This window comes from Halichoerus grypus, chromosome 15, assembly GCF_964656455.1.
Source record: "Halichoerus grypus chromosome 15, mHalGry1.hap1.1, whole genome shotgun sequence".
NCBI lineage: Eukaryota > Metazoa > Chordata > Mammalia > Carnivora > Phocidae > Halichoerus > Halichoerus grypus.
In genome coordinates this window covers 43,732,440-43,753,168 of record NC_135726.1, presented here as the reverse complement: position 1 = coordinate 43,753,168, position 20,729 = coordinate 43,732,440, and the positions used below count along the sequence as shown (strand labels likewise).

General features: G+C 38.1%; 1 protein-coding gene across 6 annotated transcripts in view; it reads right to left on the bottom strand.

Moving 5' to 3' along the window:
• Positions 1-951: 951 nt before the first annotated feature.
• Positions 952-20,729, bottom strand: part of LSM14A (LSM14A mRNA processing body assembly factor) — a 58,690-nt gene continuing 38,912 nt past the window's right edge. The window contains exons 4-11 of one of the 6 annotated variants that reach the window (XM_036118556.2): positions 19,247-19,369; positions 13,778-13,954; positions 13,428-13,493; positions 10,178-10,360; positions 9,904-10,075; positions 8,628-8,859; positions 3,837-3,895; positions 952-2,903 (exon numbers count right to left, since the gene is read on the bottom strand). In XM_036118556.2, coding sequence (XP_035974449.1) covers positions 3,872-3,895; positions 8,628-8,859; positions 9,904-10,075; positions 10,178-10,360; positions 13,428-13,493; positions 13,778-13,954; positions 19,247-19,369 — 977 coding nt within the window. In that variant the 3' untranslated portion in view covers positions 952-2,903; positions 3,837-3,871. Of the gene's footprint in view, positions 2,904-3,836; positions 3,896-4,021; positions 6,493-8,627; positions 8,860-9,903; positions 10,076-10,177; positions 10,361-13,427; positions 13,494-13,777; positions 13,955-19,246; positions 19,370-20,729 lie in introns of those variants that run through there. The other 5 variants (XM_036118572.2, XM_036118559.2, XM_078062830.1 and 2 more) reach the window with 5 other exon arrangements.

Sequence of the window (20,729 nt, the reverse complement as noted above, 5' to 3'; positions counted from 1 at the left end):
GTGCTGTTTCTCTAAACCTGCTTATCAGAACTACCTACGGGCTCCTCTACAGAACTTCAGACTCGGACTCGAGGTGTGGGGTATGGGAATTTGTATTTTACAAATGCTCCTGAGCAGATCTGGAGAAGAGATTTGTGAACCATTTCTTGAGAGAGACTGGGATGAAGTGGTAATTCCTGTGATAATGGCTTTCCAAAACACTGACTGTGCCACTGGAAGTAAGGTCCCTTTACACCTTGTCCTTTCATATTCCATGTAGACAATTTCTTCAGTAAATGTTTTTAAATTAATTCCCCACTCATCGTCTTTTCTTGTAGAGGAACCTCAGCTAGTATTTCTCAAATTGGAAGGGTCACCATTGTACTTTGGGCTGGATAACCGATGATGTGGCACCATCGAGCATAGTGTACAATTTTGCCACCCTGGCCCTTACTCTTAAATGCCAGTGGTGGTCCCTAGTCACTGTGACAACCAACACACATCCCCTCATACTCCTAAATGCTCTCGGGATGTCAGTTCAAACCCTGATTAAGAGCCATTGAGCTGGATTAACATTCCTGACCCCTCTCCCTATCCCCTGCTAAGTCCTGCTTTTTCAGGGGGAGACATGGTCTAATCCAACAAATGAAGTTAGGAGTCAGCCCTTCCCTCTCTTCTCTTTCACACCTGCCTGCCCACAGAGGGAGCATTTTAGCCTGAGGCTTCCAGCTTGGCCTGTGCGTGGCTGGCTCAGTCTCCTCAAGATGCCAACTGCAAAGCACCCTAGTGGGGGACAAAGGGGCTCCCAGCTTCCTAAGCACCTACAACAATAAATAAATCTTAGGAAAAATGTTAGAAATTAGTTATTTTAGGGAATATAAACATATCCATAATTCCATTCCTATACTTAAAAGGTCTTTCATTATGTTTCTTTCTATGGTAAAATGATACTACTATTTAAAGAGAAAGAACTTTGACGAACATTTTTTATTTAACAGTTTTATTCTGTCTTAGAATAAAAACCTTGCTTTAATATTGTAAGGTGCACTGCAGGTATGCCATGCTGCCAGTTATTATTGGGGCACCAAATGCCTTAGTCAGTGACCCAGAGGGCTTGGAAAACACGTGAATTCATACTTTCAGAGCACGTAGAACTGGTATTTACAGCTTTTCTTGAAACTGGCCCGGGACATCTCAAACAGTCTACATAGGTATTATCATAGCACTTGCTTTGATGTTCAGAATGCTTCGGAAATGTGTTCAATATCATGATTTGTGGGTCCTCCAAAAGGTTCTGTTGTTAACATGCAAGCAAACAGTATTAAGCAACATTATCTAAACTACGGCTGCCAAGTACTGGACCTTAAACGAAACCAAATTACAAAACATTTCCTTGTAGAGCTATACAAAAGATATAAAATTAAAATTAAAAATATCAACCATCTTTAAATATTCCAATTCTCCTACAGTGCAGTTTTCCACATCTTTATCACTATTGAATACTTTAAGGAGAAAGTTAACAAAAATCAAAATAGATAAAAATATTTAAATCTTTGGATCCCTTTATTCCATGGCCTTCATAAAAACGCAAAAGTGGCCAGATTTTTTTTTTCCGCCCTAGCTTAAAATATCAAAAAGATTTACTAGTGATTTATAATTAGCAATGAACTCTATTACCGAGTCATTTGTGGGCCATGGGCCCAAGGACCAGTGTTAGGATATCTTATAGGTTGCCAAAATAATTTCTAGCACTCTGAATCCTCTTGAAATATAATGGAATGAATCAAGGTATCACGACAAAATTCCAGGCATATCAGGAAGAACAGGTTAATCGATGCCCAGTTTTATTATCTTAAAAAAGGGGAGGGTGCTTATTTGAAAATACAGCTAAGTATATTCTTATCTATGATTATTTACATTCATATACTGAAAATATTTATTATTTGGACAAATCCTGTGATATGCCATTTGTTACAAAATGAAGCTCTTACAATGAGTATGAGTAATTTATCCTTTTCAGATAATGGAAGAATGTATCAAATCTTCATTTATGTTCCAAACATTAAAAAAAAAAAAAATCAAAATCAAAAATCTCAAGCCTGGAAAGCTATGAAAAAAGACCCACCACCCACAGCTCTGCTCCTCAGCACATCAACTTCTGCAAGGACACAGTATGTTTGCTGACTTTAAAATGTTTATTCTTTAAAAAATTAGTTGCTTTTTATACAGCTATACAAAGTTCTTAATGTTTCTTTGGCAATGGAATATAATGGAATTTTACAACTATATAAAAAAGTTACCTTTGCCTAAGAAACAGTATTTACTGTGTGTACATAGTTGACTGACAAAATTCTCTACCATCCAGCACCCTAATTAATTGACCAAATAAGCTACCTCAAAGGGGATATTACAGGATTTCCAAAAAGAAAGAAAGAGAGAAAGATACAGACACACACGCGCGCACGCACACACACACACACACACATACACACACAACCTTCTGTGGCTCAAAACACAGTATCACGGCCCTATCTGCAGGCAACTTACAATAATTGCCAAATACAATTTAGTGATAAGAAAAATCCTTTCAGTGATGAAAAAATACTTATAAGTCCCATTGAAGTACTGCTGTAGTTTAACTATACATAAGAAATTACTTAACCTTCTGCTATTCCAAATATATTTAATGCTCATTTTTTAAGATGAGCCTTCCCCCCCAAAAGTAACTGCATTGTATCTTTGAAATTAAGCAGAAAAACAAACAAACAAACAAACAAAAACCCAGTGCTGGTGACAAATATACAGCAAATTCACTTCTTCATTCTTCTCAAAGACTGAAACCAATTCTCAGGACCATGAAGAGCTAGAAATTCACCTATTTTCAAAGACTTGTTTGTAGACTATGCAGCAACTTTGTTGTCTTTCTAAAAAGGAAAAAAAAATTAGCTCATGTTTCAAATTATCGGTTTATTAATAAGTACTTCTAATTTACTTAAGTATATTTCCCATTACTTTCAAATATACCCTCCTTTTCCTTTCATGTATAAATCCATTTCACTAATTTCCAGGAAACATTTTATGACTTCCACACCCAGCAGTAGCTCATTATTTGTTAACTGCATTTTCCAGTTACTAGAGGTCACAGCAGTGGTGGTGTGGTGTGGGCTGGTTCCAGCAAGAAGGCCCCTAAGATACAGGCATACCTCACTATCTTTGATTGCGTCTTAATAATTTTTAAACACAATGATTTAAACCTTCAACTTAACAGTCAAGTTCATCAAATACAATTGACAACATACCCTGGAAAAGGATTAATAAAATCCTGAAGTCTTTGATGTCTTTACTAAGCAATAAAATATCCAGACAGTAAAATAACATTTCTCTCCAAAGTTTCATGCCAGGAGAAAGCAATGATTTAGAAATTCATTTTAAAAGGATAACTTTTAAATTCAAAATAAGTTCTGAAAATCAGAGTTGACTGGGTAGTAATTTTTAAAAAGTAACCAGGGAAAAAACAAAAATCTCAAGGAGCCTCTAGCTTTCCAGTGAGATTAAACCTAATCAAAAGTCCTGTACATAACACCAGAGCCAGGGGCTACTGTTTTCCTCAGGACTAGTTGTTATCACATACCTGATTTTTATTGCTGATTCTCATCCTGACTGTTAGAAATACATTATTTCCTATGTTAAAGACTTAACTTTATCTGTACACAGCACCAAACCATTTGTACAATGCCATTAAACTGGATACATGTGGCATGGTGTGAACTGGTGCAGAAAGAAATAAACTGAAGATAATCCCACCCCACAGTCCCCCACCGAAGCCAACCTTCACATGCCCCGATTTTTTTTTTTACCTTTCAGAAAGTTGTACGATCAATCCAGACCTACTTTAGGGTCCAAAAGCTGTGGTTTTCTGAAAGGTAAAAAAAAGAAAGCAAGAAAGAAAGGGAGAGAGAAGGGAGAGGGAGAGGGATACAGAGAAGTAGAGGGAAAGAGAGGAGAAAATAAAGGGGGAAAGGGAGAGAGAGTACCATGCTGAGTCATTTTGGTTACCTCTTTGTTTCTGGACCCTATCTGAAAAAACAGACTCAAACGGAAGGTAATCTGTCTCACCTACCATGGTGTTTTATTTAACCTCCTTAGCAGCAGCATATAAAATAGGAGCTGACTATACTCTTATTACAAACCCAACCTGATCTCCTCATCCCCCAACCCCACAAAGCGCCACAGGACCAAGCTTAACACAAGTTTATCTTTCTAACATTATCCTTAAGGAAAACTAGGCTAGAAGTCAAAGAGACTAAGTTTTGGCTTTACTAGCTTGTACCCAGATCAAGAGAGTTAACTTCTCTGGGTCCTTGCTTTCCGATCTATTGGGGGTAGGGTGAGAGAGAGCTTATAGTTCAGCTGGTATTTTTGAGGAGTTCTAAAAATCTATAATCCCACTTTGCCCATGTTTTCATTAAACAACCAGACTTGCTTATGCTCACCTCAAAACTAATGATTCATGCCAACAGAACACAAAGAAGAAAAGCCAACCCATTACATGAAGGCTGCTGTAAATGCCAATGACCTCCATTTCTCTAAGAAGTATTAGATGTAGTTTTAGAAGGGAGTTTAATCCTTGAAGGTAAATTTCCTTCATGTAATAGTGATCACTCACTCTTTCCGCCTTTAAAGGTGCCAGGTGATATGATTTAGAAGGCATAGAATGCGGAGAAGGTCAGGGCTCTAGTGCCAGTCTTCAGGGTCAATTAACTTTGGAATGGACAAGGAAGGACTAGCCACACTGATGGACCTTCTGCCTTACTGAAGGCTGAAGTAGTGTATTCCTAATCAAAATGCTGAGCACTTACTTCAAGCCCACTATGGTTCCATGTCCACTGGAGGAAATGAAAGTAAAATACACGTTCACTAACGCCAAGAGGCTCATATCTAGCTGGAAATGCAGAACAAAACACATGAAATACGGAACATGAGTGTATTTAAAATGTGTGCTGATGAAAGCAGATACCTTAGGAGTCAGAAAAAGAAGAAATCAGTGTAGGAAAGAAGAGAAGTTTCCAAGGACAGAGCAAACCTTGGACAAGACTGTGAAGGGTGCGAAAGGGAACCCCTTGACTTTTAGCTGTGTCTATCTCTCCACTGGACTAAAACACCAAGAAGGCTGGGACTGCATCCGTTTTGCTTACCACTAATATCCAGCACAGTGTATGCCATATATGAAGAATGCAGTATGTCTGGTCAACAAATGAGGTCAAAGCCGGAATCAAGGACAGTGCATATAAGCATTGACCATGAGTCAACTTGCTTGAACCAGACAGCTTAAAGGGCAATGAGAAATGGGGCTGGAAATAGCAGTGGAATCCGCACAGAGTAAGAAGAGCAGGCAGTACAATGTCACATTAGAACCTTCTTACCACCAGGGCAATATCTAGGGCCCAGTCAATCTATGACGCCTTGAAACACCCAAGCAGAGGCTGGACTATCTGTCAAGGATACACTAATGTGGGTAAAGACTCATGCAGACAACCTCTACAATGCACTCTAATTCTGCAATGTGTGGGATAGGGGTTTTCACTGGAGGCTCAAAATGACTGAACAGCGAGACAGAGCTTCAGAAAGTCTGAATTAATAAATAAATGCATGTACCATGCACTCGGCAGTTATTCAAAGGCTTACTAATGACTGTCAGGTAATGGGAAATAACAGTCCAATCTTGCAGACAATATGACCGCGGTTTTGTCAAATATCTGCGGAATTATCATGAAGAGGAGTATGTATATTCTGTTTGTTTACAAGGGTAGAGTTAAACTAAGACTGAAGATATAGGGGAAAAGATCTTCACCCACATTGTGAAATCCTACTAATTAGACCATCCCTGGGGTGGGATGGATGCTCTTAGTAAAAGTAAGCTGCCAGCCCCTATAAGGGATACGTCAGGACTCACGGCTTGGCCAGGAGCTCAGACCTCTCAGATGCTTCCCAACTCTGAGACTTTAATGATCTTTAAAATGTGTATTTGATAAAAGTGTAACTCTGTTTCCAAAAATGTAAAAACTGAGGGCCTGAAAGGTTTAACGACTCAACTGAAGTCACACTAGCAACAATCACTAGAATTCTCATCAGGATCCAAGTTTAATTTAAATGTACTTTTTCTCAAGCCAAGTTGAGTCAATGTGGTCTTCAACAAGGAGCTGTCATAGGTTCTTCAACAGGTAGCTGATATGCCTGAAGTGAGGTAAAGAGACTGAATGTCTGCAGACCAATCAGTGGGTTATTATGGTAGTGGGCAGGGACATCGAATAGGAACAAATGTGGTAATGTGGAAAGGGGCTACGCCACACTGTCAGCCAGTGTGGATGCTGGGGTGGTGGGAAGGCAAAAAGATGGTAAGGTCATTTTGAAGAAGGGCAAGTTTAAGTTAGTCAAAGGACATAAAGCAGATAAAGATGGAGAAATGCAGGTGGAAGCACACAAGGTCCAAGCTGAAAACTGATTAAAAGCTACCTATCAACAAGCTCACAAAAGGGAGGAGGAAAGAAAGGGGAGGGGAGAGAGGTAGGGACAAGAAAGAAGGGGGAAGAAGAGCAAGCACAAACATCAGCATGAAAACTTTATTATTTATTTATTTATTATTTATTTATTTATTTATAGAGAGTGGGGGGGGAGGGTCAGAGGGAGAAGCAGACTCCCCACAGAGTGAGGAGCCCAAAGCAGGACTTGATCCCGTGGACTCTGGGATCATGACCAGAGCCTAAGGCAGATGCTTAACCGACTGAGCCACCCAGGCACCCTGAGCATGAAAGCTTTTAAGGAGCAAACCGAACATTCTAGGCAGAAGGAATGGGTGAAAAGGTCCTAAGAATAAGCTTGGCACTGAACAAGAGCAGGAAGGTGGTCCACATTTCTGCAGCAGACTGAATATAGAAAAGGGGAGTCCCAATGGCAAAAAGGACAAGAGCCAGTACAAGACTTCTGAACTGGAGAAGCAGATCATGAAGTGTTTACAGGCTGTGTTGAGGAACATGTATTATTATTATTTTTAAAGATTTTATATATAAAAAAAGATTTTAAGTAATCTCTACACCCAACATGGGGCTCAAAGTCACAACCCCAAGATCAAGAGTTACATACTCTACCAACTGAGCCAGCCAGGTGCCCTGGAACATGTGTCATTTTTAAAAAGAAAAACAAAACAAAAACACCCCAAATAACAGTATTTTTAAAAAACTAGAAAGAAAGATTCCAAGTTGGGTGGGCAGTTATCAGTGTCAAATACTTCAGAGGGGTTAAGGGCAAATATTTGAATTCTATAAGGAAAAGGCCCCACCGGCAAGGGCAGTAATAAGAACAATAATAGTGACAAGCAATGGGCTCTCCCAGCTAGAATGGCAATTTTGCAAGTTGCAAGTCCTGCAGCTGCTGCACCAGGCCACGACGGCTGAATAGCCTGAGCTAATGACTTGAGGCTCATTTTCAGCAGTCTTGGCTGGATGATACAATATCAGAGGTGTCAGAATTAACAGACCAGACCCCAAAGCCACTAACATCGATCCTTCAAGAGGGATCTCAACAATGGCCAGTTTCAAATAACGGACAATAAAATTCCTGCCAGCAGGTCTTCTTGTTTCCAGCTGCCCTTTGTTCTAGTAGATCTCTTTACAAGGGGATTTTGATCCTTTCTGTGATTATATAATCTTCCTCTCTACTGAACCTAAAAATCCATAAACTAGGAGAGTGACACTGACTTCATCTACCGACTCCTTTCAATAAATTAACTACACATATAAACAAACTATACAGAGCTACACAGTTTTCTAGCAGCAGTTCTCAAATGTCAATATATCACAATATTTTCAAGACCAAGGTAAAATAAAACCAGGGAAAATGCAGTTGAATTTTCCATAAAAGTAAATTAAGAGCACTGACTCAGGAACAAACTTACTAGGCTCACGAACCTGCAGCATCACTTACTAGCTGACCTTGGACAAGGTTATTTAATATCTCTATACCTATTTCTTCTTCTGTAAAATGGTGATAAGAACAGAAGTATCTTATACAGTTACAGTACATTTAAGTGAGTTAGTACGTGAAAAACATTTAGAACAATGCCTAATACATGCAAAGTACTATATAAATGGTGGCTGCTATGGATGCTTTCCATTCTGGAGTATGTCCTTCCTAGACTGTTTTGGTGTGAAAACACACTTTGTAATATAAAATAAAGGTGATATGATATAGTCTTTTTTGGTATAAATACTTTAGTAATCCCCCATGCCTCCAAAAAAAAGAAAAGGAAGGAAGAAAGAACAAAAAAACACCCTAAATCAATTTCTAATACATTTTTGGGGGAAATTTTACTAGTCCATGAAATCTAAAACTATGGTTTTACAATAAAAAAGACCCCTCCCACCCCAATCTCATTTCTATCTCTTACTTCCTCCAACTGAAAAGAAAACAGTTAAAAACTTTGGACTCATCAGCCAAGAAGTTACTGCTCCTTAAAATTATATAAACAACCTAATCCCCCACTGAACAGTCAAATTGGAAGTTATACAAATGTCTTAAAAATATTCACTCAAAATAAAACCATTTTGAATTTCATAAAACTGCATGCCAACCCCAAAGCATGTAATACTTACCCTGTACTCAAAATCTGCAAACTCCCTGCCCCCACGACCTCCTCTGAATCCACCACGAAATCCTCGAGGGGTGGTGAAGGTACCACCTCTGCCACCACCACGCCCTCGGCCACCACGGAAACCAAGACCTCCTCTGCCTCTGTACCCGCCACGGCCACGGTTTGGACGAAGTGGGATTCCAAATGTTTCGGCATTTAATCTTCTTTCTTCAGCCCAGGTTGGTCTCCGTTCTCTGTTATAAGAACAAATCATCTCTAGTGTATCGGGTTTAAGAACATTTTCCAGCAAAACAATGTGGCACGAATTCCCAAATTAAGGATAAATAAATCCTAGATCAAATAAAAATAAGCACCTTATCTAAGTCATCACAAACTGTCCATGGCAGTATGTTCCCATAATATTCTATTAAACTTCATGTGAAAATATGACTGGTGTTAGTTTCTTTCAAATACAGCTGATGAAACAAACATCGTAACAGCCCAATATAATGGGAATTCAAATATAGTAGGATTGGCAATTGACTCTACTCTCCCCTCAGCCCCAATGTGAGAGAGCGCAAAGCCAGGAAAGGGAACTCTGTCTCAGGAAGCTGGGAGAAGGAAAGTAAGTCCAAGTATGCTAGGAAAGTAAGGTCCTAGTATGCTCCTAGCCCAATCCCTGGACCTGATGTCAGAAGCAAGTGTTTATTTTGCTACTGCTGTTGTCGTACAGCCCAGTCCTACAGCAGGACTCAGGTCAGATCATCCCCCTCCATGTTTACGCTGAAGTAGACAACTGCCACCAGGTGGCACCAAACTACAGAGAGGAGAAGGAAAATTTGGAACGGGTAGCAGAAACTCTAGAACTCATGTTATGCTGGATCTTTTAATTAACCTGACAATTTTCTGGATCCACATTTGCTGCGATATGGCGAAGTTTTACTATATCAGCAAACTTCAAAGTAACATTAGCATATTTGGCCGTGACCTAATTTGAACTACACTGTAGAGGAGTAAAGTAAAAGGTCTTACTTAGATGTTAGATGAATGCTTTTGTTTTAATTACTAATTTTCAAATGTCAATGCATCCCTAAACAAAAGTATATGGTTATTTCTTCTTCATAAGGAGTAATGTTACTGAAAATTTTAGTACGGATTATTTTCTTTTAGCAAAATAAAACATTAAAAAATTGTAGTCCTTAGATATTTTTAAGTATTCATTAAACTTTGTGAATTTATAGGAAATCATTTCATACTTCAACCTCCCAATAGCATAAGAGAAGCTTAAAAGACTGTACCTATTATCATCACAAGAAATATTATCAAAGAAGGATTTGGTTTTGTCATAATAGCAATTAGGACCAAGTGGATCTTCTTCATCTGCATTTCCTTCACTGTTTTGGGTATCAACTCCTGAGTCTCCTTTATCTTCACCATTTACAGGCTTCTCCTGCTTCTCAAGTTTATCTTCTAATGAAAAACAAGCACATACCAGAAAGTCAAGATTTTTATTAAACATCCACAATTCACAAGCCAAATAAGAACATTTTCTGAATAGAAAAATAAACTCACCTTTCAATTTAAGTTTATTATGAAATTCTCTGTCTATTTCCTCCTTGTTAAATTGTGCATTTGCACTTTCAAAGTCAAAGTCTTTCTCAAATTTCATTGGACCATCTCGTCGAATACCAAATCGTCCCCTGCCACCTCGATGACCCCCACGCCCTCTCCTTGGAGCTGAAGGAGCACCTGGAACTATGTCAATAAAGGAAGAATAAGCTGGTTTAAGACAGAAGCTATTACAGTGGTCTTTATTAAATGGGCAACAACAAAAATGCTTCTTAAAAGTCTCTATACACATTACTATATTTGTAGTTTTTATAAAAATAAATTGGGATGCCTGGGAGGCTCAGTCGATTAAGTGCTTGACTCTTGGTTTTGGCTCAGGTCATGATCTCATGGGTTGTGAGAGTCTGCTTTCAGATCTTCTCCCTGCCCCTCCCCCCACTCACACACACATTCTTTCTCTCTCTCTAAAATAAACAAATCCTTAAAAAAAAAAATTAAAAAAGAAATGAAATTTCACTAACCTAAGACATAGTGAACTGAGAACAGCACACATGAAATTTATACTTATGGGGTCCAAACTCATACATGTTTCTCACAGAGTACACAACCAAACTGTTTTGAAGACTTCTATAGTAATTACTGTCATACTCCTTGAGGGAGGGGCTCTGCTCTGCTTATAGTTCTAATTCCTACAAAGTGCCAAACATGTAGTGGGTTCTCAAAATTTAGGAAGTCTTCTATGAAAGTATCACAGGAACCAAGATTTATAATAAGAAAATAAATGAACACTAATAAGCACAAATATCACAGAAAACAAAAAGCACCACCACGTCTCAACTACTCCAACCACTTCCTCTTTCACCTTTCTTGTCTCCCTCTAAATGGCTTCATATTATTCAAATCTTCCTGTATCTACTTTCTCTACTGTGCTAAAAGGATTTATGAAGTATGATAAAGCAATAGCAAAATAGCATAAATTACAGTAAAAAGTTGAGAACCCAAATATCCAACACAAGAGGAAGAGTTAAGAAAAAAATAAAAGAGGAATATGGAATAGTAGTTCATGTGAATTAACAGAAACAGAGCACAAAGGAGTATGAATTCAATGATTATAATTATGTGAAATGTTTAATATATAGTGACAAAGATCAGAAAGTGACTACACAGTAACAGACAGATTATGTTCAGTGTTTGCTGAAGTTTTGCAAATTGCACACGTCTGAAAAAACAAACCACAAAAACCTACAGCAGCATATCCAGACACTTAAATCTATATAAGGAGGATGTTTAAAACATTCAACTTCACTATTAAAAACACCTTGGCCACAAGCCAGGAAGTAAATATAGCACAATCTTTCCGTCTTAAAAAAAAAAAAAAATTTAAGTATAGTCAATGTTTGTAAAATCGTTAAGAAAAAAAAGTCTGAAAGAATAGTCATTGTTCTGTTAATGAACCTTTGGGGGATGAATTTTGAAGCGCACTGTAAGGTACTTTTATTTATTACTTTACATGATTTTTAAATGATGGTAGTATGGCAATTATCTTATTTTGAGAGAGAAGTTCTCTTTTCCAAAATAAAAAAAAGTGAAATATAGCAAATCAAACCAAAACCCCTGAATTCCACGGGACATAGCACATACAGCAATGTACAGGAGAAATTCAGTATACATTTTCTGAAATTCTGAATTTTCAGTATACAATTCAGATCATTTTCTATTATCTAAATAAGGTGATTACACCTTGCCTTTATTTTTTAATTTGGACGTTTAAAATAATAAATTTATTCTCTGGTAATATATTTGAAAGTATTGATAAAATAAATGAATCTGGAGATAAACATTATAGATTACAAAACACAAAGTGTACAGTCTTATTAATTCAATAACCATGAAAGAAAATTAAAGTTCTTGAACAATTACTTAAAGGACAAAAAACTCAGGGCTTAAATAATTATAATGAGAAAACCTCAAACCTTTGAGGTACAGATAAATCCACTCTTAAAAGCTCAGAAAACAGTAACAATTTTATAATGTTAACCAGAAACTGACATAAAAACGTAAAAAAATACAAAAGACAGTACTAAAGAGGAAACCACACAACAATGTAAATATAAGTGTATAAATCTTAATGGCAGATAAATTCAATATACTGAAAGACAACTGCCTCCCATCGAGTAGAGTTTATTCCAGAAATGTAACAGTGATTTTTTTTTTTTAAAGATTTTATTTATTTGACAGAGAGAGACACAGTGAGAGAGGGAACACAAGCAGGGGGAGTGGGAGAGGGAGAAGCAGACTCCCTGCTGAGCAGGGAGCCCGATGCCGGACTCGATCCCAGGACCCTGGGATCATGACCTGAGCCGAAGGCAGACGCTTAACGACTGAGCCACCCAGGCGCCCCTGTAATAGTGATTTTTAAAAAAAATTTTTTTTAAAAACATTTAGACACAAAAAAAATTGAAAAAAAAAAAAAATAGTAGTACAGAGTGGTCCTATATGCCCATTATCTAGCTTCCCCTCTAAGGGTAGTATCTTATTTTAACTATTGTACATTACCAAAACCAGGAAACTGACACTGGCACAATATAATTACACTATAAACCTCACTCAGATTTCAACAGTTTTTGCAGGTACTCATTTTCTAGTGTATCTTTATATATAGTTCTATAACATTTTGCTATATGTATACATCTGTACAACTACTACCATAATCAAGATAAAGAAATGTTCTGTTACCACAGTGAAACTCCCCAGTGCTAGTCCTTTATAGTCACCAAACCCAGGCTTTCATTTTTTTTTTTTAAAGATTTATTTATTTGAGAGAGAATCTTTTTTTTTTTAAGATTTTATTTATTTATTTGACAGAGACACAGCGAGAGAGGGAACACAAGCAGGGGGAGTGGGAGAGGGAGAAGCAGGCTTCCCACCAAGCAGGGAGCCCGATGTGGGGCTCGATCCCAGGACCCCAAGATCATGACCTGAGCCGAAGGCAGACGCTTAATGACTGAGCCACCCAGGCGCCCTGAGAGAGAGAGAATCTTAAGCAGACTCCCTGCTGAGCACAGAGCCTGACATGGGGCTTGATCCCACAACCCACGAGATCATGACCTGAGCCTAAATCAAGAGCTGGACGCTCAACCCACTAAGTCACCCAGGTGCCCTGCAGGCTTTCATTTTTTAATAGTAATTATGCATCAAATGTTCTTTTTAATTGAGAAGCCCAGAATATGGCTTTCAGATTCAAGTAACTTACCTATTTGTCTCTTGCTATCATTTCTGAGTTGCTCATTTTCTGGTCTTGAAACTTTGTGTACTTCAGCTATAAAAGATATACAAAATCAGGAATGAGCTCAGGACACAAAATCAAAAACTTCCGTAAAGTTCAAAATGGGAAAAACAAAGGAACCCAAAACAAAAGCAAAAAATCTATACCCCCACCACCATCACTACTTTTGAGTCAAGTTTGAAAGACTGAACATTCTATCAAGTTCAGTTTAAACCTTCTAGGATCATTCATATACAGTAAATCTTTTCAATAAAAAATAAGGTGAATGGAAAATGTTGATCAGTCAATTAATGAATAGTAAATAGCTAAAGTTCTACCTCGCCTGTGCTCTTGATTCTCTATTGCTTTTTGGCTGGTAGATGGTAAAGGCCTGGTTGATACAGGGCTCCTTCTCCCAACAGGTGCTGGAGCAGGTAAGTGGGCCGAGGCGGTCTGTACTGCTTGTTCCATGGTTGGGCTTTTTCTCAAAGGGTCTAACTGAGGGCTTGAACGACCTAAAACGTAACCAAAAGATAAGAAACTACCCTATCCTCTGGGGATTTCAAAATAATCTAGACCCTCAAAAAAAAGGTCTACAGTTTTATTTCTACCAATTTAAATCCTTAGCACAAATCTGAAATCATCTACTTACTAGACCAGAGTTTAAAACTGGTTATCTTTAGTGGGCTAGGAAAGAAACATTGAAAAAAACCCCCAAAACCCCCACCAACCAACCAACCAACCAACCAAGGGAACTTTTTCTGTATTTCTACCTGGTGGAATAAGATTTAAGTAAGTTTTTAAAAAATTGCTGCCTGGGCAAGACTTCCCAGGAATATTATCAAAGATCATGTTGTATGCAGGTAGGATGCAGGCTTTCCCCAATAATGACAACCACAAGATTATATTGACACTTTAGCCATTATTTCCAGAGGCTGTAACCTAAAATTTTTAGTACTTTCTGAAGATATGTCCAAAGTGGTACTTTTTATATTTATAGGTATTATCTCCATTACATTTCCATTATAAAGGAAGTAAAGAACTAGAAAGTTAGACAGGTGAAGTCCTTCAATACCCTAGGGGCTTGGGAAATTGTATGTCAATACTCAAAGGCCAGCAACAAATACACCCTTCAGATAATAACAGAGTAGCCCCATATTCATTTCTGGCCATTTGAAAGATCTTTTGGAAGCTTTTGCTTAATATGAGTTGTGCACTTACAAATTCCATTTTTCCTTTTATGAGTTCAGAGCCTGGTCACAGTGCGAACAGAAGAATATAATATCGGATGCTCCCATCATGTTTTGTCTCTATGTATGCTGTAAATCTCTTCTCAAGGTGCTCTCATATCTCATGATATTGCACGGGATATGTTTTGCTTAAGAAAATTATGCTGATTTCATGTAAAAAAAAAATTCCAAGTACGCTGCAAATGTTACTCCCCACCAGTGCATAGCTGCACAGGCTCCGACCACTGGTGAACTGGTGAGTGCTGACAATGCGTTGGTTATTATGCACCAGATGCTTCAGGGACCGTTTATTAGTAATTTTCCCACGTTTATAGTTCTCTAAAGTATGTAATTACAAATATGTATCACCATTTCCAGCCATTAATGCCAAAGTTTACTCTACCATTAAGAGAAACAGTGCAATGTTCCCATTGATTATAACGGGAATCATGGTGGTTTGTAGAAGTTCTGGCCTATGAGAAAACATTTTGTGATCATTTATCACCTTGTACAGGGATTTACTTATAAAACAAGTGCTAAGTTTTTTGAAAAGCCTATTGTTCAATTTTATAATATGACATTAAATGATCTTATAAATTTCTTTTTCTTTCTTTTTTTAAAAAAAAGATTTATCAGGGAGAGAGAACACGAGCAGCAGGGAGGGGCAGAGGGAGAGGGACAAGCAGACTCCCCGCTGAGCAGGGAGCCCAAAAGGGGGCTCGATCCCAGGACCCTGGGGTCATGACCTGAGCCGAAGGCAGTCACTTAAACGACTGAGCCACCCAGGCGTTCCGATCTTATAAATTTCTAAAATTTGTCTCATTGAGGCTTTTGAGAAAAGAATCCTGTGACCCACAAGTGTTGCAGAACCACAAGTGATGGGGCGATCACAGCAAGCAAGGACTCATCTGATGTGTACTTTCTTTTTTTTAAGATTTTATTTATCAGAGGAGAGAGAAAGTGCGTGCACAAGCAGGGGTAGCGGCAGGCAGAGGGAGAAGCAGGCTCCCTACTGAGCAAGGAGCCCGATGTGGGACTCGATCCCAGGACCCTGGGGTCATGACCTGAGCTGAAGGCAGACATTTAACCAACTGAGCCACCCAGGTGTCCCCTGCTGTGTACTTTCAAAACCTTTGTGACTGAAGTCTCCTAGTCTTATTGGCAGCTGTGTCATCCACAGGGAAATACAGGTAATGCTAGATATACCATTAGGAATAAACCCAGAAGCTGGTTTCGGCATAATAAAAACACAACCCCCTGACTTATCTGCACATTCTTACCAGTTGGAAGAAAACTCTAGGTATTTTGTTAAGTTCAGTTTTCACTGATGAAACTTAAATGCAGAGTCCCAGACTTTCTCCATTACTGCTTTATATAAATATACCTTTCTTATAATATGTACTTGAAGAATTTAAAAATGTTTTAATCTATTTAAAATTTATTTTAGTCCGAAGTATGAGGGAAGGAATCTAGATCTATTTTTCCCAAATGATCAGGCAGTTGTCTGTCCCGATATCACTTATTGGATAGCCAGCCTTCCTCTACTAATTTAAGAATATCTTTATCATGTATTAATCACTTATACTTATATTTGGAACGATTTGACTTTTATTCCTGCACTGCTTTACTTTATGTGTACTTTATTATCAAGTAGGTAAGCCCTATGTCATTACTTTTATTTGAAAAATATGTCTAACTATACTTCCATGTTTATTTTTAGGACTGTGTATCTTTTTAATTAAGTTCTGCTACTATTCCATGTGGATTTATTAAAAGTATAGTAAATTTAATTAATATGAGACACAAGGTCTTCCTAATACTAAATCTTTGTATCTAGGAATAAGATCGGTTTCTCTGATGACCTCTGACTTCTTTTATGTCCCTCTACTACATTTTGTATTTTCTACAGAAGTTTGCCATATTTGTTATGTATTTTATATTTAATTTCTATTTCTTATTATGACATCTTTTATCTCCATTACATAATCAGTGGGTTAGGTTTTAGAACTATTGCTTTTTATATGTGTGAATTTAAATACCTCTAATTTCAGTCCTTTAGTTCTAGGTTTTTCAGTGAATTCTCAACTGTCAATTCTCAATTGCACTGGCAAATAATACCAATTCCAATATTTATGCTTCATATTTCTTTTCATGTGTTCCTGATTTAGCTAAAAATTCCAGAATGATGCTGAGTAGTAATGATAACAGGCATCCTTATGATTTTAATAAGTGCTTCAATATTAAGGGTAATGTTCACTATTGATTAAAATAATTAACATCCACACACTATGCTAAGGGCACTGCATACATTTTAAAAAATGTAATTCTCACAATAAGTTACTTACCCATAGAGCCCCATTTTATTTTATTCTTATTTATTTTTTAAGATTTTATTTACTTTAGAGAGTGTGAACGTGAGTGGGGCGGGGGGAGGGAGAGGGTGAGAGAATGTGAAGCAGATTCCACACTCAGCACGGAGCCCACTGTGGGGCTTGATCCCAGGACCATGAGATCAGGACCTGAGCCAAAACCGAGTTGGCCACTCAACCAACTGAGCCACCCAGGTGCCCCTTTATTTTATTTCTTATAAAGATTTTATTTTATTTTATTTAAGATTTTATTTATTTGATAGAGACACAGCAAGAAAGGGAACACAGGCAGGGGAAGGGGGAGAGGGAGAAGCAGGCTTCTTGCTGAGCCGGGAGCCTGATGCGGGGCTCAATCCCAGAACCCTGGGATCGTGACGTGAGCTGAAGGCAAACGCTTAATGACTGAGCCATCCAGGCGCCCTTATAAAGATTTTATTTTTAAGTAATCTCTATAACCCAACACGGGGCTCAAATCCACAACCCCAAAATCAAGTCATGTGCTCCACCAAATGAGCCAGCCAGGTGCCCCTAAAGTCCCACTTTATAGTTTAGAAAACTAATGCTTAAAAAGGTGAAGAATTTTATTTAAGAAAGAATTCTTTTTTTTTTTTTTTTTTTAAGAATTTATTTATTTGACAGAGAGAGAGAGCACAAGCAGGGGGAGCGGCAGGCAGAGGGAGAAGCAGGTTCCCTGCAGGGTAACAAAGAATTCTTAAAAGAAAAAAGACCCAAAGACCTATAGAGAAATATACACTTCTATTAACCTAGAAAAAAGTCTGACGTGTATACAACAAAAAGTAATTATTTGTTATTTCTGGATAATGGGACTATGGGGTGTTTTTATTTTTATTTTCTTCCTTATACTTACTATATTTTCTAATTCATCTACAACAAATCTTTAGAATGTTAAAAAATTAAAAATTAAGTTATTTTAAATCAATATGAATGACAGTAACTATTTCAAAATATCTAAAGTGAGATATATAGGATTATGTTTAGTATTAGCTTGATTTTACCCTCAACATCTTTAAACAATATTATCCTGTGATTATAGCATCCTTCTGAAATCACTTTACATTGTTTTATTTAAAAGTGAACATCCATATAAAGCAACGAGCCAATAACAACCACTTCAGGAGCGCCTGGGTGGCTCAGTTGGTTGAGCGTCTGACTTCGACTCGGGTCATGATCCCAGGGTCCTGGGATTGAGCCCCACGTCGTGCTCCTGGCTCAGCGGGGAGCCTGCTTTTCCCTCTCCCTCTGCCTCTTCCCCTGCTCATGCTCTCTGCTCTCTCTCTCTGTATCTCTGTGTCTCAAATGAATTAAAAACAAACAAAAACACACAACCACTTCAGCTGCAGATAAAAAAGATACAGACTCTTGGGACCACCGAAGATTGTAAAACTGGCTGGTAGAAAAATAGATTTAAAAAAATTAAACAGGATCCTTTTTTTTTTTTTTTTAAAGATTTTATTTATTTGTTTGACGGAGAAAGACACAGTGAGAGCAGGAACACAAGCAGGGGGACTGGGGGAGGGAGAAGTAGGCTTCCCGCCGAGCAGGGAGCCCAATGCGGGGCTCGATCCCAGGACCCTGGGATCATGACCTGAGCCGAAGGCAGACGCTTAACAACTGAGCCACCCAGGCGCCCTAAACAGGATCCTTTAAGAAGCTAATTACAATGCACATTGCCAAACTCCAAGGATTCTGATATAGCAATTGTCAGGATCTACATTTTTAAGAAGCACTCCACATGATTTGGTTGTGGGTGGTCCACACTAAGAACCACTGTTCTAGATCCTGTGAGGATGCTAGGAAAGATCCAACAGTGTAAAGAATAGTTTGGTTCTTTAAGCTGCTATTTCAAGTTCATCAAGAATAGTTTATTTTCAGTGGTGAGTCTGGGACTAATTTGATATATTTAAGTATTATATACAAGTCATACAATTGCCTTGCAAGAAAGTTTCAAACTTAGAGAATGTTCACTGGTTCCCAGTTTTATGATCTCAGAATTGCAAAGAGTCTAAATAGTGGATGTCATTCAATAATATACTTATTATAACAGCAACTAGGAGAAAAATCTTAGAAGGACCAAATAGAAAGTATACATGTGATTTGCAAGCTGCAAAAGCTCCTTACATTCAAAGAGAAAGACAAAAACCACTAAAGATGTTAGGAATGGAAATATATGAAAGAAAAAACAGCTTACCTTGAGATAACTGTGTTTTTAGCGATCTTGTATCCTGTGTAAAGGCAGAACCAACTGCAGTACTTTGGGATAGGGTACCACTGTTTGATGTTTCTGTTCCAAAGGATGTCAAAGAACTTCCAGCTTTAAGAGATTTTTTTTTAAATGACAAAAATATATATTTTTAAATTTAAACCTTTCAATTATATAAAGTAATATACCATTTTAACGATGATAATAACTTGCCACCCCTCCCCCCTGCAACATGTGTGCAAATTAATAATCCTGGAAATTAACCAAAGTGCATCAAAAATAGTTTGAGAAATCTTTTACACTGTATGGAAAAAACAAACCGATATATACTCCAGCATCCTTGGATGCCAACAATTTAACAGCAATACTGTCCTAGGCAGTTACATAGATAGGACAGCAAGGACTGATGTCAGATAGAGAAGTAGCAGAAACGGTACGTTCTACACCAGTATTAAGGTGTAATTATTTTAATACCGAGTATCTGCACAAACAGCCAAATTAGCAGACGGGTCTATGAAGAGCTTGTCCAGCATTTCCAAGGAGCCAATGGACTCCAGTTCATTTTAATGCTTCCCTCCAGGATGGTACCATGGGGCTGCATTTTGCCTAAAGCAACCACAAAAAGTTCTGGTAACATGAATAACAAATCCCTAGAAAGGGCCCAAATTCTTTGCTATATGAGCTTATGTCAATCTCCTCTAAATTTCTATAGTCCTTACGGATCATTTACTTTTCTTATGCTGTGTTCCCTTCTGACTTAATATTTAATTTATGTAGGTTTTCTCCAGCAGGAACTATTTCAGTAGCCCTTCCTCCCCCACCTCTAAATCCAATCTGAAGATGGTAGTCAGAACGATCTCCTGTGAAATACAGATATAACCACATTACCACAGTGCTTAGGACCCTGTGATGGCTTTCCACTGCCCTTAAGATAAAAAGTTCAGATTACTTACCTCAGTTTATCAGGCCCTCCCCTTATCTGTCTACTTCTTTTCTCACCACTTTCCCTCTTTTCACCAGTCTGCTCTTAAATATTTGAACATCATGATCACGCTTCTAGGAATCTTCTGATTTCCCAGCTAAGCAACTCCAGTTCCTTCAACCACTACTTACCTTCCCACTTCCCAGTCTTTAATACTGTCCCCTCCAATTTAATAAATCCTAGTTATTCATATCCGTTTTAAAACAGGGCATCAGAACCTAGCACAGAATCTCATAAATAGATTCATGGGACTCCCCTGAAGGTGGAATCCAGTCAGGCTACAATCCTGGCCAGTTCAGGAGAGGCCTAACATAACTTTCTACATCTCCAGAAATGTGGGGACTAATGCTCTCAATGATTGTGGGAAGTTAAATCCATCCCATTATCCCTAGTATTTTTGGGCAATGACCAAGACATAAGCCCCAACACAGGGCTTGAACTCATGGCCCTGAGATTAAGACCTGAGCTGAGATCAAGAATCGGACGCTT